The 24031-nt window shown below is 39.3% G+C and overlaps 2 protein-coding genes across 7 annotated transcripts in view; both read left to right on the top strand.

Annotated features, from left to right (window-relative positions):
• ZC3H7A (zinc finger CCCH-type containing 7A) overlaps window positions 1-15282 on the top strand; it is a 30101-nt gene extending 14819 nt beyond the window's left edge. For 2 of the 3 annotated variants that reach the window (XM_055707307.1, XM_055707306.1), the window contains exons 10-23: window positions 424-631; window positions 1608-1672; window positions 2407-2599; window positions 4261-4422; window positions 5028-5224; window positions 5443-5540; window positions 6543-6724; window positions 8814-8890; window positions 9411-9544; window positions 9901-10006; window positions 10719-10827; window positions 11290-11423; window positions 11755-11918; window positions 13226-15282. In XM_055707307.1, coding sequence (XP_055563282.1) covers window positions 424-631; window positions 1608-1672; window positions 2407-2599; window positions 4261-4422; window positions 5028-5224; window positions 5443-5540; window positions 6543-6724; window positions 8814-8890; window positions 9411-9544; window positions 9901-10006; window positions 10719-10827; window positions 11290-11423; window positions 11755-11918; window positions 13226-13415 — 2019 coding nt within the window. In that variant the 3' untranslated portion in view covers window positions 13416-15282. Of the gene's footprint in view, window positions 1-423; window positions 632-1607; window positions 1673-2406; window positions 2600-4260; window positions 4423-5027; window positions 5225-5442; window positions 5541-6542; window positions 6725-8813; window positions 8891-9410; window positions 9545-9900; window positions 10007-10718; window positions 10828-11273; window positions 11424-11754; window positions 11919-13225 lie in introns of those variants that run through there. The other variant, XR_008731751.1, reaches the window with a different exon arrangement.
• Window positions 15283-15585: 303 nt separating this feature from the next.
• TXNDC11 (thioredoxin domain containing 11) overlaps window positions 15586-24031 on the top strand; it is a 41944-nt gene continuing 33498 nt past the window's right edge. For 2 of the 4 annotated variants that reach the window (XM_055707309.1, XM_055707308.1), the window contains exons 1-4: window positions 15586-15815; window positions 20530-20746; window positions 21473-21570; window positions 23512-23641. In XM_055707309.1, the coding sequence (XP_055563284.1) occupies window positions 15670-15815; window positions 20530-20746; window positions 21473-21570; window positions 23512-23641 (591 nt within the window). In that variant the 5' untranslated portion in view covers window positions 15586-15669. Of the gene's footprint in view, window positions 15816-20125; window positions 20242-20529; window positions 20747-21472; window positions 21571-23511; window positions 23642-24031 lie in introns of those variants that run through there. The other 2 variants (XM_027812700.2, XM_027812705.2) reach the window with 2 other exon arrangements.

The raw sequence follows: 24031 nt of genomic DNA, 5'->3' as shown, positions 1-24031 counted from the left end.
ACTCTTTACTGTACTGCAATTTGAATTATGTTCTCTTTATTTAGAAAAAAAACATGTTGATTTCTGTCTCTTCCTACTATTCCCTGTTGTCTTACATTTTTAACATAATTTGGAAATTCAGCTCCAATCTGATAGATTAAAAAAATCCAAATCTGTTAAAATAATAAACTTCAGCTAACTGAACCTTGACAGTGGGTGACTCATTGGCAGTTCCTGGTTTTAGAGCACTGTTCAGGGTGATGACTGTAGTTCTCTTAAGTGTACTGTAGCTCTGTACAGTACTGTAGTGTACCTATCGTTATGTTTCAGTAGGTTTATAAAAACTTCGCAAAAACTTTAGTAAAAGAAATACTATTGCAGATTGTGTTCTGGAGAGTTGTTTTGCCATGTGTGAACATTCTTTTTAAATTTCTTTTTTTCCAGCAAACTACAGGAGCCAGAGGACCGATGCCTGCAGGAGGTGTAGCTCCTAGTGTACCTTTCTCTGCCTCTTTGTTGGGGACACTGCCAGTTAGTACAGGATTTGTTCCTTCACCTTCTCTTTCAGAAATCTTTTCACAGCCTTTGGCTTCTTCACTGGAAAACTTTTGTTCACCATTAAGCACCTTTTCAATCAGTGACCCAAAAAGAGGTAAGAAATTAGTCTTAATATTTAACCTCTTACAAAGAGAGGGAGTTGTGTGTGATCCAGCTGGCTTCTCTATTTAACAAATGAGGTTTTGCAACTATTCAGTAATATGTAACACCCATATAACAATTGAGCTGTGCTCACAATTTTTGATAATATTGATAATCACTGTTGATTGTACACAAGAATTCATAAATAAATCTTTTGTTTACTTGGGGTCTGCATAAGCGTGCTCCAGACTCCCTCTGTTCACTTTTTCTGCATTTATTATTTGTTCTGAGTAAGTATAAAGAAGGAACGATACTCCTTCAGTTCCCAGCTGTGTCTATGTGTGTGTGTCTGTGTCCCTAAACAAAGGTGTTCTTAAGGCTTAAACAATTTCTCATGATTTCGCAGTAAACAAGATTTCTAGAAGGCTAATATAAGAGTGTACTCTGAAAAGATTGCATGTTTGGATTCAAACTCCAGGGACTTTTTAATTATATAGTGAAATCAGGTGTGTGAAAGATATAGTCAGTGAACTAGAAAAGGTAATATAGTTTTGTCTCTAATTGTCAGTGTTAGAGGAGCATGCTGTCTGTAGAACAAAGCCAAATTTACAAAATAAAATTAAAACTAGAACGACAGAAGAATAACCCGCTTTCATCTCCTCATTTTTGATGGTCAGGTATTGCTTATTTAGCTACCCTTTTTGTACCGCACAAGTATCTTCATGTTGCTTAGCATATGCCTGTGAAGCTACTGCTGATGTTAATCAGATGGTTATATTGAAGATGATTACCTAGTAATTTTTCAGCCCAGATGCTTACAAGGGGCTTTTACATAACTGAAAAAAATAATCACAGCAAACCAAAAAACCTTTGTTGTTAGTCAAAACCCCAGACCTTTGATACTTCTACTTCTCAGGAATGATAAATGATTTTTTACATAGGATGTTTTGAGTAAATGGAATAGTTAAAACAACTTTTTATTCCTTTAGACCTCTCAAGTTCAGCTTCTAGAGATGGAACACCAACACTTAGCAGCAATAATTCCCCATTGTTTGTAAGTATTAACGCCTTGAAGGCTTAACATAGATCTTAATTTTTCCAGTAGAAGTTTCTGATTTTAAAATAAGCACTCTTACCATTAAAATATGGTTCTGGCTTGGAAAACAGTTGTACAGTAGTGGTCAGCAACAGTAATTGAACACAAGAAAAAATTTACAAAGGTTTATTTTATATATGCAAACTTTGACTACTCTCATAGCCACTTTTCCGGGGAACTTGCTGTGAAATACCGTGGAAGTGTAAAATAACCAATCTAAGAAAGAGAAATGCTCTTATGATCTGACTGCCAAATAGTAGGAATTGTGGAGAGCTGTCCTAGTTAGAAGAGCAGAGCAGAGATCACCTTGTGTCTGAGGATCTGCCCGGCCTTGGTGTTCTAGTCGTGCTGTATGTTTTCAATAGTGTTGCTGGCCATTGATTGTATGGGGAAGGATGGCATTAAGGATTGCATCCTCATGAGCCAGGATGGAGTAATAATTAGCCTGTCAAGTGCTGCTGTTCTCCCTATACCTGGTTGGGTCTTGTTATATGCTTAAGTTGTGCTGGGTGTGTGGCTTTTGTAAAATCTCTTGTGTCCCTTCTTAGACATGTGGTTAAGTTTGGATTATGATTTTTTGTGTGTGTGTGTGTAGTCTTCCTATGCTTTGAAGAATCATTTCAGTAGGTTAAATTGTAATTGTAGCTAAATTAAATTATATGGATGGAGTAAAATATGCTTTCTTCCAACAGATAAATGGCCCTAGTAGTTTGTTTGGGTCTGAAAATTACATGGGAATTGCAGGCCAAACTAGAAATGACTTTTCAAATGTTTGTAGCAGTGCAACTGCTAATATACCTGTATCTTCAGCACTTACTGGAAGAAACCCATTAGAAGGTACACATGAGCTAAGACAGGCCTGCCAGTTATGTTTTGTCAAAAAAGGTAAGGTGCTTTTCAACTCAGTTTGGTTGATTTTTTGAAAAATAAAAGCGTGCATTTAACATTTCAATGTTTGTAAATTGAAATACTGTTGTCTTCTAAACAGTGTTAACCCTGACTTGTTCTTTGCAGGTGTAGTGTGATCCTATGATTAAGGAACTGGTAAAATGTTCCAACAGCTATTTTATCTTCTTTCTTCTTGTCTTTATTTCTTATCCTAATAGTTTCTTGATTCCTAAACCCACCATGAATCACCACACATTTTCCCCAACCTGTATGTGAGGTTGTTCATATTCTGTATTCGCTTTCCTCCCCACCCCCAGGGTACGGTGAAGAATGACACCTTTACTCAAGACTAAAAAAAACTTGCAATACTCTCTCTGATTGGCCATGGGGAATTGAACTGCAGTTCAAAGTACCTGGTAACCTTCACATCCCATCTGTTTTATTCTTCTTTGAAACTAATTCTAAATCATAATCCAGAGGCTTCCAAACCTTAGTAATAATTAACTCCACTGTATTGACTCAAAGAATCCTAACTAGCATTGGGCTTTAATATAACTAATCTTGTAGGCCTGAGCTGTTGCTGTTAAACAGAGCCATATTCTAGAGGCAGTAGCTTTTATTACGACTAATCTTAAAAATAAGCATTGTGTTTCAAGTTACAGGTATCAATTGATACTGCTATGCTAATAAAAAATTGTATTGAGATATTTAGGGGATGACTATTGTAGTTTTAAAAACTTTGTATTAGTTTAGAATTACTTTTAGAAGCAAAGTAAATACATGAAGGCATGTTTGAAAAAACATAGAACATAATCTGTTAAAAACAGGAACTATAAAATACTGCTGGAAGTACTTAGCATGTTCCTAACTTCACTTCTTGTATCAAAAGATCAATTTCTTCTGTTTCTTTGCATCTCTGTCAAAGTCTTTAAGTGTGTCCTGCTTTTACTACCTCCTTTTGAAATTGTACCATTCCATCAGCTTCTTGTCAAGGGTCCCTTAAATAGCAAAATTCATTGAGAATTGCTTGTCTTCAGACTATCCTTGTTGTCTTCATTTTGGTGGTAATGTAATCTTCACTTCACAGTATTGTCCTAAAGACAGAGTGTAAAGCTAGGCGTATTTTTGTTTCCAAAATCTCAAAGTTCTGGTATTGGCATTCATGTTTTTGGCACGTGTATGCTTCCTCCGTAGCGAATTTTGTCTCTGAACATATTAACTGTTCTGATACAATAACAGTTGAAGGTTAAGAGAGCTGATGCTGATCCTTGGAATTCATCTGCATTGACTTGTTATAAATAAACAATTTAAGTTTAAAATTAGTGTTGTAGAAATACATGCTTTGGAATTTGAAAGATGGTAGCAATTTGTGGCTGTCCTAAAGTAATCTTAAGGTTGTAACACAGCGTCCCTCCCCAGATAACTTGTAGGTTTTTTCTTGCTGAGAATGGTCCTTTTGTAAGTACTGAGTTTTTTTTCTATTCTGCTCTACATAGCTGTTAATGACTTTTGGTTCTTCAGAGTTGCTGGTGCAAGTAGGAATTCTATACAGTGTGTTCATGTATTGCTTTTGGGCTTATGTGCCAGTCTGTGTATGGAAATGGTAAATGTATGCTGCAATTTATGCAAATATAAGAAATCATCTGTGATTGTTTCAGGTCCTAAATTATTGGATTATGCTTACCATCCCGGTTTAGAACATAAATGTAAGAAGGATATTCTAATTGGCAGAATAAAAAACTCTGAAGATAAATCATGGAAAAAAATACGCCCAAGACCAACAAAGACACAGTATGTAGGACCATATTATATATGTAAAGGTACGTGTTATAGAAGGTAAAATATTAATGCCTACTCTCAAAGTTATATAGTTTAGCTTTTTCTTGCTTATGGGAGGTGGAGAAGGGATGTTGCTGGGTTGTTTGTGTTTTCAAAGGCTGTAAGGAGAACCATATTTTGAGCATTCATGTGATTATCTAGAGAACATGCACTGTGTTTCTGTACTGTTACTCTCCATGAATAACTTTGCTTCCAAATGCTGGGCTGTCACTATTCAAACAATAAGAAAAATGCATTCTTGTCAGATTTTTGCAGTATGAACCTCTACTTATGATGTAGGCAAGGTGACTCATGGATTAATTGACAGCTGTATTTAAGCAAAGGGTATTCTGGGTTCTCAGCACTGTTGCCTTAGACTAGAAAAGGGTAGTTGATGGAGGTGTGCATCAGCCTTTCTGGGGAGTTTTACATTTTCAGCAAGTCCTTCAGCATTAAGGTTTTTCTTCTGTTAGATTTCAGTGACCCATTTACGATAGATGCACCTTTTTTATTAAAAACATTTGAAACTGAGTTAGTGGAAGTTTTAAGAATAGTTTCCAATAAAAGTTGTGTAATAGCGATGTCATATTCCATGTTACCATTTCAGATGTTGCTGCTGAAGAGGAATGTAGATACCCAGGTCATTGCACATTTGCATATTGTCAAGAGGAGATCGATGTGTGGACGCTGGAGCGCAAAGGAGCCTTTAGTCGAGAGGCTCTTTTTGGAGGAAACGGAAAGATCAACTTGACTGTGTCCCGACTTCTTCAAGAACATCATGGATTATTTATGTTTCTTTGTGAGGTGCTGCTTTATTTCTAATGACACAATAAAAGTTATAATAGATAATAAAATTACCTGGAAAGAAATGCTGTGGTTCATGCATGACTTATTTTGTAAATTTTGAGATGCGTGTTCAGTAATAGTCTGGCTAGCTTGAAGTCTCTTAAAATTTTTAAGGTAAGGTATATTTTTAAATGTATAAAGTACATAAGCTATAATTATCTGTTTTTGTATTCCAGAAATGTTTTGATCACAAACCCAGAATAATAAGCAAAAGGAACAAGGATAACTCATCTTCTTGTTCTCATCCTGCTATGCATGACTTTGAAGATAACAAGTATGTCTGAAATACCATCTCTTTGTTTCAAATTAAAAGCACAGGTTTCACGGCATTTTTAAAATATTGACTTCGATTTCTTACCTGTTGATGAACTTCTCGTCCTTGGTAACAGACTGTTATGCTTTGGCGGTATTGAGAAGTCAAACTTTGTGAACAAGGATTGTCTCATGTAACTAAATTAAAAGAGAAGTATGTTTTTTATTAGTGCATTAAAAATTAGTGCATCCACCCTCATGTTTGAATCTGACTGTTTTAGTGTCAGTTTGTTAATAGCTCATCTACCACTGAGCTGCATTGATGTAAATTGATGTGTGATGTTAAATTAATATAGGAATTCATGTTTGCTCTTTCTTCAGTCTGGTTTGCTTATTTTGCTGTAGTTTTAACTCTGTTAAGAACAGGTTTACCTTAATTACAGTGTCTCAAGTAGACCGTGTTCTTTATTAATACAGTTGATAAAAAAGCATGGGAAAGTGTCTTTATTAAATAAGTTTTGGAGAATTAATAGACTTACATTTTTATATGATGGTAACGTAAGTGGGAGCAGTTTAATTACTTTGTTTGTACTCCCCTATACTGAGGAAACGTTACAGCTGTAAGAGCTAGGCTGTTACAGTGATGCATCAACTCTTTCTTTAATGGTGCTCTACAAAAGAATAAATACTTGTAATTAGATCAGGATATATACTTGAAAGGGGACATGACATGCTTTCCCTCTTGGAACCCGGTGATCCAGCTGGATTGAATTCAGTAATGCTTTGCAGAAGAGGGGCCTCTGGATTTCACCAGAGTACTGTTTTGTGATACTGGTTTACTCAGCCTAGAAATGACAATTAGATGCTACTTCCTTCTGGAACCTTTTTTGGCTTTCTGATTTCAAGTTAAAAGTGTTAAAAAGACTTTTGAATAAGCTGTGATGGAGGATGGTTATTTTACATGGTTTTCCACACATGAGCAAATTAATTTTAACCAGTATCTAAAACACTGTTTTCAAAACAGGTGCCTTGTCCACATTTTGCGAGAAACTATGGTGAAATATTCGAAAATCCGCCCTTTTCAAGTTCGATGTCAGCTTGACCTTTGCAGGCACGAGGTGCATTATGGCTGTTTACGAGAGGATAAATGCTTTTATGCTCACAGTCTGGTAGAGCTTAAAGTCTGGATAATGCAAAAGGAAACAGGTATGTTTGGTAAAATGCTCACTTTTCATTGTAATGCCGCTTCTTCCTTGTGTCGCCTCCCTTATGAAATTAGCATGTTGGAATCACTGCATTCACTTAGAATTTGCTGGAATCTTCGATACAGCATATTCAATAAACAGTAATGTAAACATGATGAAAAGTACTGAGTAGGCTACTAGCTATTCAAAATTAGCAAGTTTTTGGTAATAAAAACTGTCAAAACTAGTCAATATGATTAGATTTTTTTTTTCCTTGGAACAAAACTAGAAGTCTTGAGTAGATATTAAATCTAAATCGAACTAGATTTGTTTTTATTTTTAAACCTTCAAAGTCTGGAAGATACTGATCAAATTTATTTTTCACAGAGCACTGAAACAAAAACCTGAAATATTAATTTTTTGCCATTGTTTCCCTGCATCCCCCAGTACAAGAGTCAAGTTTTTGCACAGTTAAACCTTTCTTTTAGCTTAGTGCCATTCTGATATTCTTACATAGTGAGCCAGAAAAGAAATCTTTCCGGTTTGTTACTGTGGCTCTCATTAGTGTATGTGTTGATAAAGCTTAACTATTTTTCTGTTCTTGCTTACGAAGGACATTTAGGCTGCTTTTTGTTGATCTTGCTTGTTTTTGTTGGCTTCTGTGAAGATAAATTTTACTGCTTCATTTCTAGTGGATAGCTTTTGAATGACATATCTGTACTTACAGTCCATTTCTTGGTCATGAGTTCCAAACTCTCCATGACCGACTTTATTTTTTTATTTATTTGTTTGTTTTTTTTTTTTAGAAAAAGCAATTGACCTGTTAGTGGTAAATAATTTGTAGCACGTAACAGTTGCTCATTCTTCCTACCTGGCTCTGTATGAGAGCAGTACTTCACTGATTAAGTAATCATGTTGGATCATTGTGATGCACAGAGGAAAAAAGGAAAATTTTGCAATCCCAATGTGTTACAGTGTTTCTGGTGGTTTTGCCCCTTTACGTCTGTGATTTATCCTTGTCTGCCTGTTCTTTGAAGAAGAGGCTCCTTGTTGCTGCACCCTTCTGTCTAGATTCTTGCTCAGGTAAACTGACATGAGATCTCATACTGACCTGAACATTTTGGAGGAAGGAAATCAAACAGAGGCAAGAGATGGCTTTCTTTGCCTATTCCCTGTTCTGTCTCTCCTGGATTAGCCTTTAGAAGTTTCTATGTGAAAGTAAAATAGTTACTTTCTTACCAGCCACCCCTACAAAGGCAAGGATAGAAAATGCTTACACTATAATTTCTATTTTGAAGTAGGGGTTGGGTTCTCCAAGAAACTTGATGTGCCACAGGAGGCATATTTTTTATTTTATGATGTGTTCACGCAGTCATGCTTTGCCAAAGTCAGTAAAAACTCAGTCTTTGCTCTTTGAATGAGGCTCCTCTTGTGAGTGTAAGGTGTGGTAAGTAAAAGGAATGCTACCTTAGGAAAGAAACATTTTACCGAACCTCAAATCCAAACACAGGTGACAGTCTGTATTTATGTGGAATGAGTGCAGTAAATGTTACAGTGTATGTGAACAGTGTATAGCTCAAATAGGAACCTTATACAAAGCATTAATAAGATTTTTTTTTTTTTTTTTTTTTGGAACAGAACCTAATCAACAAGGGCTTGTTTAAAATCTTTGTAAAGAAGGCAGAAGCAATCTGGGGTCTGTTAGCTTGCATTTTGGGTAGTTTTTCTGTGGTCTGTAATAAAATGTAGCTTTTCTAATTAGATTGTCATTAGGGTTTTAGTACATTATGTTTAAATAAATACTCAAACATGCATCTTTACTTATTTGAGCATTCTGCAGTTTAACAAACTTTGATGTTTGCTTTTTGATGTGATGATACATACAGTTTTTCTGGTTTGGAGGCTCTCATGATTCTTCAGTGTATGTGTGTGTGTGTGTATGGATGTGGACATATGTCTACACCCACAGGTGAGTGTCTGAGTGTATGTACACAATATATAAAAAGAAAAATGGATAAAAACTTAGGGGCTTCAGTAGCATTCCAGTTTGAGCATGTGTGTAATTCTACAACAGTTGTAAGTGCTGAAGAACTTTCCCCCTTTCTTTATAGGTATTTTGCATGATACTATTGTTCAAGAATCAAAGAAATACTGGCAGAACATGGAAGCTAGTGCACATGGATCACAGGTATTTTCATTTTTCCATTAAACTAATGCCACAGTGACTTTGGTGATAATTCTTTTTCTGTGTCTGTGTATAATGTAGCTTATTTTAGAAATTACTTTTTTAATGCTTTCTTCCAATAATCTCTTTCACTTTAGGCTTTCTTCAGCTTGCTCACTCACACTAAAATACCTGCTTTGCTTTTATGCAGCTCTTTTTTTACTTCACTTTTTCTGTCATAGGTGGATTTAAAACCTAAATATAATTTCAAAGTCAGCTGCCATAGAGCAATTAATTAGCTCTTCAATATGTAGGACTTTTATGTGTTTAGTTTGTATATATTATCACAAATTCTGGGTACCTACACCTAAATCAGAAATAAGTTAAATAAAAATGCATTTATAAAGAAATGTCTGGTTTGAAATTAGAAGCTAAACTATTACAAGGCATGCAGTGTAGCGTCTGCTTCTGGAATTCATGATTGTGTATGAATTTCTGTGCAGATACAAAATACCTTTTATTGTTGTTATTTTTTTGGCTTAAGATCCTTGGGAACCAAATGAGGTATGGATCACTTAATTTGAAGATGAAGTTTGTTTGTGGTCAGTGCTGGAGAAATGGTCAAGTTAATGAGCCAGACAGAAACAAAAAGTACTGTAGTGCAAAGGCCAGACACCCGTAAGTAAGACCAAACTGTGAAAATTTTACTCTGTCAGCCGTTTAAAACCTCTTTTGGCAAACTTTGTTACTGCTTGGGAAAGAGTCATACAAGGAAATAAAAAGTCATGCTGAAACAGAACACAGTAGTTTTTGTAGTATGTTAATAATTGGTAAGGAGAAACACTTTGGCTGTTTGCTTTGGGATTTTTTTAATTATCAGTTACGGTAAAGTTTCAGTAGAATTTAGTTAAATCTCAAATATGTGGTGAAAGCTTTATAAAGAACCTTTCTGGGGTTTCTTGGTTCTGCTTCTGTGTACACTGTGTGTCCTTTTTTTAATATATTTTTTTTCATTGAATGCATCTGGTTTGTAGATGGACCAAAGATCGCCGTGTGGTGCTAGTAATGTCTAATGAACGTAAGAAGTGGATGACCATTCGTCCTCTTCCCGCAAAGAAACAAGTGCCTCTGCAATTTGATGTATGTTAACCTAAGCCAAAATTTTTAGTGAAGAAAGTAAATAACTGGAAAATACTGGTAATTGGGCTGATTTAGTCAGTTCTGCAGAAATTCCCGTGGGAGTTGGTGGGAATATATTTATAGTGTTTCTACAGAATTCAGCCTTTGAAGAGCACTGATCTCACACGTTATTACTGAAGCCCTTTCTCATCTGGAAGTTAGTAACTTTTTAAAGTGATTTAACTAAGTTCTTACTATTTCCAGTAAATACTTCAGAAAGAGTTCAAACGTATCTGTGGTTTGGTAATCTGGTCAGAGGCAAAAAACAGCCATAGTACTTGCTTCCAGCAGTTTGTTCTTTCTAACTACAATACATGAGGTTTTTATAAAATGAAGATGACTTTTTTTTTAATGTGAAATAAATCATAGAATTGTTTAGGTTGGAAAGAACTTTTAAGATCATTGAGTCCAACTGTTAACCTAGTGCTGCGAAGTCCACCACTAAACCATGTCCCTAAGTGCCACATCTGCACATCTTTTGAACACCTCCAGGGATGGTGACTCGACCATTTCCCTGGGCAGCCTGTTCCAGAGCCTGACAACAAATACGTGTCTGATTGGGAGGGGGAACACTAGCCAAGACTGGAAAAAAAAAATCAAAACCCAAACCATTTTCTACTATCATCCATTTTACTTTATATTCATAAGGATATTTTTTTTATTCACATTCCAGTTGTGCAATCATATTGCTTCAGGCAAGAAGTGTCAGTATGATGGGAACTGCTCATTTGCTCACAGTCCTGAGGAAAGAGAGATGTGGACCTATATGAAGGAGAACAGCAGTAAGTAGAAGAGCAAATTACTGGGTAGAACTGAAAAATCAGAAATCAAGAGTAATAAATGACATAAATGATAATATCATGGTTTGCAAGAAAGCAGGCTAAATTTACAAAGAACTGTAGCATAGTTTATATTAGTACTTCGAAATTCAGGTGTTGATTCACGGCAGCACGGTTGTTACCTGGTGGCACAATTGTTACCTGTACTTTGGGTGCCTGTTCAGAAATGTGTAACATCTTACTTCCCCTAGGTAGGCAGAAATGGGTCTTGGTTAGTAGCCAGAGATTCATACTGCTCTTGGCTCTTGTCTCTAAACTGTGCAACTGTCTATATTGTGTCCTTCCTTTTTTCTTCTTACAATAGGTTGGGACTGAATTATGCTTGCAAACTCAAATCATTCATCTAGCATTCTCAAACTCTTGCCTTAATTGCTAATTACTTATTTTAGCTTCTGCTCTCATTAGTTCAAGACTTGGAGCAGTTGTATGACATATGGCTAAAAAGTCAAAAACCAGAAAAAGGAGATGATACAGCTGCACAGGCAAACAAAGAGAATGGGAAGCAAATTCACATGCCGACTGACTATGCTGAAGTTACAGTAAGTAATCATAGGTATAATTCCAAATTCAAACTTGTGGGTTTTTGTTTTGCCTTTTATTCCCCCTGCAACCAGTAGCATACATCATTGCCCTTAATTTCTTGGTGCTTCCTTAGGTGGTAGCTAGCTACACTAAATGCAGACTTTAACTGACACTCTAAAGCCAGTGGAGATCGTAAACCTCAGGTGATTGTTTAAATAACTATATCTCTTTAGGTAAACAGCAATTTACAGGCCAACATAAAGAAAATGTTCAAAATGTATTAGGAGCAGTTCTGTGGTTACAGTATTGAATTCTCAATGTTTTGTTTTCAAATTCCCTGTAAAACAGGTGGATTTTCACTGTTGGATGTGTGGAAAGAACTGTAATAGTGAGAAGCAATGGCAAGGTCACATTTCTTCTGAAAAGCATAAAGAGAAGGTTTTCCACACTGAGGACGATCAAAACTGCTGGCAGTATCGCTTTCCAACGGGATATTTTAGCATTTGTGATAGGTATGTGGTTTTTAAGATGTTAAAAATGCTGAAAAATGACAGTTCATAGTATAAATAATTAAGGCGGTTGACAGACAATGTTTGTAGTATTTCTTGTTTTGCATGCATCTTTCAAGAAGAAATTACGTAATTAATGGTATTTTAACACTAATATTACTCAGGGAGTGACAAGGTGCCTAATTGTGGAACCAAATTAATTGCTTATGTGATGTTATTCAATGGTTGCAAGTTTACTGCAGCTGCATAAAATCTTGCTGGTATTATTGCAAGTTTACTTAGGCATCTATATATTAATTATCCGTGGAACACAAGAACAGTACCTAGCTGGACAGTGATATGGGCACTTTAAGGCAAGTAGAAATGTTGTTAGCATCAAAACAGATCTGTTAAAGTTGAGTATTTGCTATTGGAAGTCGTTTATGAACATGTGGAAGAGAACTTCCAATACGTGTTGGTTTTCCCCAGCATTGGTTGTATGTGTTGCTGCTCCCTTTAATTCTGAACTGCAGCCTGTTTTCCTGACTGCAGTTGATTTTTTTGCAAATCTGTTGAAAGTTATTTTCACTGTTGTAATCGTTTTGGAAGGCTAAAAACTTTGGGATCTGCATTCTGGAGTTAAGATTCACTTGACTGGTATGAATACCTTTGTTACTCCATTTCAAGTTAAAGGTTTTGAATGACTTCGAGATCTTGAGAAATTACACAGCATATAAAGCGAGTTATTTTTTGTTTGCAGTCTGCATGGAACCTTACATGCATCCCCTTACTAAATTTTTAATAACATCCTAAATGTATTTTATGTTTTGAATGCTAATAAACGTTGATGTGCTGTATAAAGTGAATACAAACTGGTGTGCTTGTAACTTAGTAAAAAATACTAGGATAAAACAGATTAAGTCATACTGAGTACCTAAACCCAAAATTTAGTTAACAAAGGGTAGTTAATTTGTTTTTTTTTAGCAATGGTGGTTCTTTAGCTTAGTGACTTAAAAGATAAGGTATTCACTTACCTGATAATTTGACCTGATGAAATGAAAGGTTTCAAGCATGAAATGAGTCAATAAAGTAGGAGCATGAAGAACAAAGAAAGGAGCTATCTTTTGTCCTTTATAAATACTTAGCAGCTGGGAAAAAAATATAAGCAAATGCTGAACAGAATTAGTATCGTCTTACTTAAAGTACTCTTCCAGGGTTTTTTCCCTTAATATTTTTAGTGTATTTGAAAAACGTGACCAGAAGAAAATACTTAGATACAATATTGATCATGATAATTCTGTGAAAACACTATTTGAAATCTGTCTTAACAGATATATGGCTGGTACTTGCACTGAAGGAAACAACTGTAAATTTGCCCATGGAAATGCTGAACTCCATGAGTGGGAAGAACGAAGACAAGTTTTAAGAATGAAGCTCAGCAAAGCCAGAAAAGACCACTTGATTGCTCCCAGTGATAATGACTTTGGAAAATATAGTTTTTTGTTTAAAGATTTAAACTAATACTGAGATGACACATACATGTTATCAGCTGGAAGCATAAGCCAGAAAATTTGACAATAATCAAAAGCATGTGACAGAAAAGCTGCAGGTTTTCTGCTTTTATTGGCATATATTGTTCCTCCTGAACAGCAAAATATAGTAGATTTAGGGGGATTGAGCAGACCTGTCTATGCTCTCATGAAACAGAGTGGTGATTAAAAAAAATCTGAAGTATTATGTGCTTACTCACCTTCTGTTGGACAGAAAGTTAGGAAATAGAAGTGGGGGGGGGGAGGGGAAGAGAGGTTGTACTATCTAGGAAGCCCCCTAGTATCAGTCCTTCAGTTGAAAAACTTTAAGGTATCAAGGTATTGCAAAAGAGAGTGTTATGGGCTAAGAAGAAAATGATGGATGAAAATTCTTCAGATCTTTTAATGGAGAGGATCTGTTTAAAACAAAGTTTGTTACTTATCTATATGTAGGTTGCTAAAAAGGATTTTCTTATTAAAGATTTTAAACAAAATAACCATTTAACTACAATATATGTTGAATGGGTATTTTTTCTCTATTTGTATGTTTCAATATAATTTACTGAAAAAGGATCTTGGGAGGAAAAACATTAATTTTTGAAAATGAAGTAGTTAAAATTCTGTTTCTTGGTCTTTGCTGTTTAAATGATGATTTTGAGAGATTACACTTGTATGTCAGTATTGTGTATTATTGTATGGACTAATGTTGCCTGTAATAAAGAGAACTTTACACAAAGCTGTTTTCTGCATGTAGCCTCTCAGGCTTGAGATTTTGTAAAAACAAGCAAACAATGATTTGCCTATTAGCAAAAGCTTCAGCACCTGTAGCTAAAATTTTAGTAAGTTGGTATTTGTGCCTCCAGCTACTTGTTTGCAGTTTCCTGTATTGTCATTAGCTCATCGCATCACTGCAATAACAAAAACGGCCAACTAATAACTTGAGAAGTAGACAAGCGTTTTGGAGCTATGCAGTGTTGGGACGTTTTCAGGCTTTTAACTTGGGCACGAAGCACAGCCTCTGCGGCAGGGTGGATGGGATGTCGGATGGCGGTTCCTGCAGACTCGGGGAAGTGGAAAACCATTCATGGACCGAGGTGACATCTGGCTGACGAGCCTTTGGGCTTTACAGTCGCTGGAGCTTCTGTTGTGTTTTGGCTTCTCTGCAGATTGTACTTTCAGCTTGCTTGGTTTGGCTTAATTTTGTTTGTTGTGTGGTTTTTTTTGTTTTTTGTTTTTTTGTTTGTTTTTTTTTAAAAAAACTAAGCTGCTTTCAGCCATTCATTTGAAAGAGCTAAAGCTAGTTTCTGTTTTTTCCCCATGACTGATGTCTCCATCCTCTTGAGAGTATTTTTCTCTGTTGTTGGCTGACCTTACATAATTAGAAGAGCTTTAAGAATGACTTCAGTAGTTTGAATGTAGTCATTGGCCATATATTGTGTATGTAAACGGTATTGAGCCAAAGTTCAGTGATGCTCATACACATGATGAACCTGGATGCTGTGTCCCTTTTGCTTTCCTGAAGGAAAAGCACAACAAATACTAACCATGCTTTGGCCAGGGCCGGGGGAACCTGCGAGGTGGCTGTTCCCTTACAGGCTGGGCTGGAGTGCGTGGAACGGGATGTACAGTATGCATAGGGAGTATGCAATGCCACCTGCTGCAATGCCCGTTTTCTTACATTGTAATAAACTGAGGTTGACGTAGAGTGCTATGGACACCGTTATGTGACAACCAGACTGTATCGTGTGCCTTTCTGAATTGTTTTCTCAATTTCATGCTTTCACTGTTTAATGTAAGTGCTCTGTAAATTATTGGAAGTAATTCTAGACAAAACTAAACATGAAACCCTTGTTCTGTAAGGACAGTGTGAAATCTTTACTGTTTTGCTGCGGGGGGTATGGGTGGGGGGTGGTCGCTTCTGGAGGGGACCCCGCCGATCCCGGGGGGGTGGGGGTGGCTGCGGCCGTGCCACGGGGACCCCCGGCCCCCCCTTCCCGAGGCTGCGGGCGGGCAGCGCGCGGGGGCGCCCGGGCCTCTCCCGCCGGCGGGCCGCGCCCCCCCCGCTCCCCGCCCCGCGGTGCCGCCTGCCCCTGCCGCCTCTGCGCCTGCTCGGGCGGCGCGACGTGGCGGCGGCGGGTTCGCTCGCGGAGGGGCCGCCCCGGCGCGGATGACAGGCGGGCTGTAGGGAGACGTGTGCGAGCGGGAGCGGCCCGTTGCCCGCAGGCTCCCCGCCTCGGCCGGGGGCGATGTCGTTATGCGGCGGCTCCGGCCCCGCGGCTGCCCCTCGGCTGCGGCCCCGCGCCGCCCAGATGGCGCGGCGGCCCGAGCTGCTGTGCGGCGCAGCCATCGTGCTGGGCTGCGCCTTCCTCGTCGCCCTCAAAGTCACCTGCAGGTAACGAAGGGGGCGGGGGGCGGCCTCAGGGGAGCGGGCGCGGCTCGGCGGGGGTGCGTGCCCCGGCGGCCGGGCCGGAGCTGCCGGCGGCGGGGCCGGTGACCGCCCGGGGCGCGTCCCCTGGTGCCCGCTGTGGCGGCGCCCCGCGCTCTGTGGGCGGGCTCCGCGCGGGGCCGGCCCGGCTGAGGGGCAGGCAGACATCTTCCTGCTGGGCCCGACGACATGCGATCGCCATGGCAACGTTGGCCGGGCCCGTGTGGCGGGCGGGCACCGTCGCAGCTCAGCGGCGTGTGGCGGCGGGGGACGCGGGGCCCAGCGCCCCGCGTAGGGCAGGGGCTGCCGGGGCAGGGGGAGCGCCCTGCTCCCTGCGCAGGGGCCTGCTCGGGAAGAAGCGGCGGTGGCTTTGGGACACACACGCCTTGACCGAGGGCGTTGGGGTGTGGTGGTGGGCGCGTGGCTGCACATGCACCTGAGGGACAGGCGCTTTCTGGAAAACGCTGGTTTCCTCCAGCCCAGAGAGCTGCTCGTACCCCGCGTAGCCGCGAAAGGGCTGAGCCCCTCTCCTCAGCCGGCTGGGGGTGCAGCGTGGGGAGCAGCAGGTCTTTTCTGGCTCCCGTTCGTGGTGGCACCCCAGTCACCTGCACCTGCTTCAGATAGGGAGGCGCTGTGCGGCTTTACCCCCCACCCCCACCCCGATCTGGTGGTGCTCCCCGTGGGAGCCGGAGCTGGCTTCGCCACACGGTGCCTTTGGCTCCTGCGCGTGGGAGCCTGGGGCTGTGGGGGCTGGGGCCTGTGTGGCCTGGGGGGCTTTAGGCCAAGGCGGCAGCTCCATGCTTTAGCCGGTTCCATTCTTTAGGCCAAGGCAGCGGTGCCGTGCCTCAAGTCCTTAATTTACAAGGAGAGTAATTTAAGAACATTTACTGCATTTGGGGTTTAATTGAGTGAGTGGGAAAAGGCCATAAGGATCTGATTACTGTCCTATTCTGCAAAATCTGACAAATTTTTCTTCCAAGAAGTGCTTGATTCACAGGTAACGCCTCTGAAAAGTAGTGAGGCCTTCTTTTCTCACCTGCCTGCAGAGGATGTGTGGTTTGAGTCGGAGTGAATTTTAAGTCTGTATGTGAGTTGCTCTATGAGCAGCAGTGCCTCTGCCTGGCAGTCTTGTCTTGCAGTGACTGGATAATTTCGATTAAAGTGTAAAGCTCTTGTCATATTACCGAACGTATGGTGAAGGATTTCTGAAGTTAACTACTTCCCTGTTTTACTGTCTATTGAATGGATTTTTTTGTTGTTGTTGTTTTGCACTTACAATGGTGCTTCTGTTTTTTTTCCTGCTCCCCTTTTATTTAAAACCTGCATGCTCCTTTTATTTTACTGCTAGCTGTGTTTGAAAGCTCACAAATGGAATGTGCTTGGAATGCGCTTCTCACCACCCTGTACTCTACAGGAAGGTTGATTCAAGGGGTTTGGCTTTTCAGATTGTAGTTAAAAAGGTAAACTAGTATCAGGAAAGTATTCCCTGTTCTGTTGCTGTCAGAAACATAGACACGCTCAAGAGTGATAATTCCATGTGTAGCTATTGGTGACAATTACTTAAAGAGAAAGAAAAAAGAAATATGTAAATATCTATAGTGAAAAACAAGAATCTGAAAACCAGGGAAGTTAGTTAATCCTTACAAATGGTTAACAAAACCTGGCCTTGGGAGAAGGAGCACACACTGTAAGTGTGTCAAGCTGGGGCACCAGAAGGTAAGCTCCAGGAGAATCAAGTGGTTAATGAGACCAAACAGAAATTACTTCAAGTGCGTGGGAACTGTCCATATTAGCATGCTTAAAGATCCACCCTCGAGCAAAGGAAGCCCCCTACTAACAAAGCCCCCTCCCCACAGAACTTGTGGGGTGGAAAAAAAAGAACGCGGAACCTTTAAATGGGGAGGTGGTTTGTGAGAACCAGTGACAATTGTGACTAAACGTAATTGTGAACAGCTGTTCCAAGTGTCTAAGGTCGCTTTACCGTGTGTGAAGGGGTGCGCTGGCTCGGTGGGTCGCCCGCTGTGCGCAGACACGCGTGTCGGGGCTGGCGGGGGGGCGGGCGCCCACGCGTGGCGCGGCGGGGACGGCGCGGGGCTCTCCGGCGCCGCTCGCAGCCCCACAGTGCCGTCCCTACGGCTGCAACACGGGACTTCTGGAGACCGGTGGATAAAAAGTGTGGAAAGGGAAAATGCCTTTACAGCACAATCCTTTGGTGGGGTTTGAGGTGTTGCTGGTTTATAGTGGCTCGGGGAGTGGCCAAATGAAGCCTGGCTGAACGTACTGTTACGGGCAACTTGTGGTTTAGAACCTGAATGATTTCTGGCACTATGCAAATGACTTTCCAGACAACCCCGCTCTGAGGACCTTGCAGTCAAAGGGGCTGATCCTACAGGTGCTTGCAGGTGCTTTTCTTTATTACCAGGTTGTTCTGTTGAAATGAGTTTTAAGGTTTTATAGGCTCCGTGCAGCAGGTAAATAACGCAATCAGTATCTTAATAGACAGTATTTGACGATTGTGTTTGCACAATCGTTTATTCTGTAATCCTCAGTTTATACTTGCATAATTTTTAGGGGTTCAGAGCACTATTCTGTTTGTAAACCTGGGAACTGCATGGCAGTGCTGTGTTATGCATTTGGTTTTGCAGAGGGAGACGCTACAGAGCAAGTCAGCTTAAGAAGCTGGTAACTATTGATTTATTGTGTTATGTTCTTTAATAATTACTGGAGGCTTTTTCATATTTGAAGGTAGCCACATAGTTTCTGACTCATTCATGTCATGGGACTTCTGTTGGTATGTTTTACGGTTTCATGCAATGTGGAGCCAATTTTGTATCGCATTTTTAAGGCTTATGCTGTAACTCTTTTGTGCACTTTCAGTTTAATTCATTGTAGAAAACAGTAGTTTTAAACATATTTAGGTCGTTCATTTTCATTAAACTAGTTAAAGAGGAGGAGAAATTCTAGTTAGTATCTCTGAAGAAGTACGCGTTAGTGTGAGATCAACACTTAGCTGCCGTGTTTCACTTTTAGCCACTAATCCAGGTGCGCTGACCTGTGAATTAGAGCCATAGTGCATCGGTGGTGTGTCCTGTCCAGCTGGCAGTTAGGAATCACCAGGAGAAGCTAGCAGCTTGGGTAAGCGCAGGGTGCAGGAGTCGGGAACCGGAGGTGTTGGTTATGAAGTGACATAAGAACCTAAGGGTTGGAAAAGGAGGTGCTAGGTTATGACTGAGGGAGAAGGGAAGGGACAAAGGTAGAAGTCCATAGAAGAAACTAGAGTGTTGGCCATCTGTGTGTGAAAATGTAATTTTTTTTTCAGTAGTGCAATAAATGAATTGTAAACATGAGGAACCAGTTAGTATTTTCAAAATTCTGGATTCTGAAGCAAATACTGTCTCTTACGTATGAATTAAGTATTTCCATAATCTCTAAGAATCATTCCCAGTATATTTTCTAAATGTTGAGCTTTAAGTTTACGCTTAGTAACCTGGAAGTGAGAGAAGAGCTGTGGCTTCTGTGGGCTGTATTGTAAGCCCAAAGGTACTTCTGACAAACCAGAATGATTGTAAAGTTTGAAAATGTGGCAGTGTTGTTAGGAGGCTGCCTAACAGTTTGACAGTGTTTGGGTCTCAATAATTTTATTACAACTGCATCATTTGTAACCGAGAAGGATCAAATATCAGGTGAAATGGTTTTTGTATTAGCTTCTTGTTGTGTTACAAGGTAAAGGAATGCACAGTGTGCCCTAAAGCTTCCTGTCACATAAAGAACCATGGCAGAATTGAGTATTACACTGTTGCTGCCTAGTTTTTAATCTGACTTGCTCTAATGTAAATACAGCTAGTGGAAAACTTTGGAATTGAGATAATAATAAAAAGAAGAATATGATCATTCACTTGCATTTAGGGCAGTTTATACAATAACAACTTCTGAACACCTTGGAAATGCCAAGTTCTAAATTGATTGATTGCTGTTTTGATAGGAAGTGGTTTCCTGAGTATTTGTTTTACGTTCTTGGTATTACTAGTCAAACTAATTTATCTGAAGAAACTTAATCTGTCATAATTTCTTTAAATAGAGACTTTGTATTTGTTAATACTGCTCTTACTTTGAAGAGGAAATGGGCCCTGAACAGTTTACAGTCCCTGCTCTAACCAGTAAAATAAACTTAACAGGCATTTATGTATTTTTTCTAATACAATATAAAAGAATACAAGTATAGAATACTTTGAAGTAAAGTGTAAGCCAGGGTAATAGTATCTGTTTATAGAAACATCACATCACAAAACTTCATGACCAGTGTCTCTTCTCTTATCAGGGTGCTGTTACCTAAAGTACAAGTGTTAAAAGAGGATGAGGCCAGGGAAGAAATCCAAAGAAATCACTCTTCCTGGTAATTTTATGCTCTATAGCAACCAGCAATAAGAGTGTGAGCTAACACACCCATAAACGTAGTGCATGGTATCACAGTGTGACTTTCTAAAGCTTGTTAAGGGCAGTCTTTAGATTTTTATGGTATTTCATGAAACTAATCAGATAATGTAAGTTGTAGTCATTTGCATCAATTTCTAAAGTTTTGTCATTGCATGACCTTTGCTAAAGTTAAAAGTAGGTCTTTGGGCACACTTTTTAAACTACTGTTGTACAGTCTCAATGATCACTCTTAATTTCCTTTCTGCAGCCGAGCAAAAGATGTAACAATGCCAGCGAAGCTTCCAGTGAATTTCTTCTCCACAAGATCTCCAGTCATTGATCTTTTTCGGGGACAATTAGACTATGCAGATCACCTTCGACAGGACTCAGAAGTTGTGCTGTATTTCTTCTATGCGCCATGGTGTGGCCAGTCTATTGCAGCAAGAGAAGAAATAGAACATGTGGCCAGCAGATTGTCAGACCAGGTAACTCCAGAGAAGATACGAATAGTAAATGTGACCTGATAGCTTTTTAGTCCCAAGATGATGCTAGTTTCTGTCATCCCATGTGAGCAGCAGGACTTGAGTGCTCAAAATTTGGGGTAACTCAGCCAATCATCTGAATTTTAATTTAACATAGAGTGTGTTAGAGTAAATGGAAGCAACCTGTTTTCCCTGGTCAGTTGTCTGTTATTTCTGCTCCTGAGAATGGGGAGCTCTACAAGCTACTTCTTGTAAAGTGTTCTTGGATTTATTGACCTGCCTTCAGCAGAAATTACAGAGTTTGCTTCCAGTTCCAGGATCCTTGGAGACACTGGTAATCATATAAGATTGCAGCCATGGCACTGCTTTCTAGCAGTTGGTTACCTGTGAATGCTTCACAAGTACAGCTGTCCTAAACCTCTGCTCATTGAGCTCTACTCTGCAGAAAACATAATTGATATGGATTATGACTAAGTAAATTTGAAGGATTTAGATTAAGAAGCTTAAAAACTAGAAAGAAAAGTGACCAAAAGGATTGCTGTTGCAGAATGACCAAAAAAAAATATTTTTTTTTTTTAAAAGGTGACTCATATGGTAGAATTAAGCGGACCAGGTATGGAATACTGAGTAGAAAAGACATGGAATGGATTGGAAAAAAAAAAAAAATGTTAGATAAAGCAGGTCATGGTAATGCACTTTGTTAGCTGTGAATTTTTACCTGCTTTGTAGGTGCTGTTTGTGGCTGTAAATTGCTGGTGGAACCAGGGGAAATGCAGAAAGCAAAAGCATTTCTTTTATTTTCCTGTGATACACTTATACCATCGGAGGTAAGATTTCATGTGTACAGTCTGAGTTTTTTATTATTGGTTTGGGAAACAGATACTGCATAAAATGTTGCATTTTGAAAATGTTATATTTATGGCTCTAGTAAATAGCTGTAGAGAAGGAGATTCTGGGTGAAGCTCATCCTGTATGCTACTTAGGTGTCAAGAAGGGCTGTAAATGTCAGTTAAATGACATGGAGCACAATTCTTCGTCCCCCAGGAAGTTTTCTTTTGCCTCTGCATCCCCTGGAAGTTCTGTCTCCAATGAAAAGTAAAGAATTCAAATTTATATATTCATTTTAGTTGTCTGCTTGCTCTGTAGATGGATTATATCAACTGGTCCCAATTTGTGGCAGCAATAATGTGTGTACTTAAAGGCTATTGAAGTTTGTGAAATTTAAGTGCATATTTAAATGGCACTATGTATTGAAGGCTTTCTTCTAAATTTGAACTTTACACTGTTTAATGCTCCAGATACTGCTATATCATTGCATAAATTTTATATAGTCTCACTTTTATTTTTTAGTATTTGTACGTATTTTTTTTTTCTCCTCTTTGTGTGGAGCAGAAGGTAAGGAAACACTTTCTAATGCTAGGTACAATAGAGCTGGATGCTGTGTAGTTTATCACTTGCATTTTACTTGTGAACTCTAGTCTTGAACTGCAGCTCTTTTCTGTTACAGAGGCTGGTTTTGATTTTTTTTCCGGGGATTTATGTATTGAGGAGGAGCAATCCTGATCTTTGTCAGCTGAACTTGGAATAGACACAGATGGCACTGGCATAATTCAAACTGTAATAAAACCCCAACAGTCCCACTTGGATGTACATTGACTTAAACTTACTTGATCTTGAAATTACAGCACAATAGACAGATACACTTGGATATTATCAGTAACCTTAAACAGAGTTGCAACAAGATAAGATGTAAATTCGTATTGATACTTCATATCAATATGCATCCCTCATGCCTGAGATATTAAACTTTGAGTGCTGGGTACTGGGCATGTGACATGTTGAAGCAGTGCTGTTGCTGTTTAGTCAAATGTTTGTAATAAACCAGTGTAGGATATAGAGTAATCTGCTGTGCTGTAGAAGACCAATTCAGAGCATCTGAGTATGGGTATCTCAGTTCAAGTTTGATATTTTTCCTTGTCTGTACGTATGAACTAAATTTAAAAGCGCATCCCATTACATTCTTCAGCAGGAATGGACCATTTCCTCATGCTTTTTGTGTTTGATTTCATTTTGGACTGTGATGCTTTGTCCAAGCTCAAGATAATAAATCAGATGCAGGATTTCAAGGGGATGAAGGAGAAGCTCTGGAAATGGTAGCTGCAAAGCTCAGCCTGCCTTCTGTTTTAGCACTACCTAATGTGGTGTGAACTATTTTATCAGATGGCTGGGGGAGAAGCTGTAGACTCCCTGAGTCTATTCAGCAGCAGTGTGACTGGACTGGTCCCTCCTTTATTGAGTGTTCTTGTAAAAGTCTATGTAAAAATACTGGTTTAACTTTCTAAAGATTTTTTAAAATGGAGTGAAAATATTGACATTTTTCAGATCTGTATTTTTAAGTCACAGGTATTTACTTTGGACAAAGCAGAAAGATATGTATATGATCATATGATTTATATTTTTACCAACTGCCTTTTACCAACTTCTTTAGTGAGACTCAGAGATGATCTCCATCCCTTTGTCCCCACCAACACACTGTACCTACCCACAGACACTGTGTTAAGAGTCACTGCAATTTCTGCGCTGTACTTCAAGTCTGGTAACACAACTCCTCTGTCAGTAACAGAAGCCACTGTTAATTAACACAGAGAGCAACTCCCTAGAGGCTGAGCATGCTGTCTATGTAACTCCTATCTCTGCCACCCCCCTAGGAGGGACTCTCTCTATTGTTAATTTAAGTCTTAATGTTTTATTATTTTTTTTGGTACTAGTTTTGGACCAATTGAATACAAAGGCCCTATGAGTGCTGTTTATATTGAAAAGTTTGTTCGCCGGGTGATGACACCACTACTCTACATCTCGTCTCGATCAAAATTACTAGATTTCCTCTCAAATTATGAGGTACTTGTCTCTCTTCTCTGGCTTTACCACTGTGGTTCAGAAAGAGTTTGATTTGTTTCACAATTTAATTTGATCTGCTCCAAAGTACTAGTTTATTTCCAGGATCCTGAAATCAGTGCCCTGTACATTTGTTAAAATCATAAAAATATGAAATGACAAATTCACAGTGTTGGTTCCCTGTATAGTTACTCTTATGGTTTAGTGATGCTAAGAATTTACAGTACTTTAGTATCTAGAGACAAGAATTGAGGTTGTTACCTCACCAAAAAGTTACATATGAACAAAAAAGAAGGGAGAAATCTATTTGCAAAAATCTTGCAGTCTGAGTTGGGAAAACATTTGAGTGAGAAAGACTTAATCATTGCTTTAATTTTAAAGGAATATTAAACC

The sequence above is a fragment of the Falco cherrug genome, chromosome 4, assembly GCF_023634085.1.
Source record: "Falco cherrug isolate bFalChe1 chromosome 4, bFalChe1.pri, whole genome shotgun sequence".
NCBI lineage: Eukaryota > Metazoa > Chordata > Aves > Falconiformes > Falconidae > Falco > Falco cherrug.
Note: the sequence above shows the minus strand (reverse complement) of the source record. Positions and strands in the feature narration are given on the sequence as shown.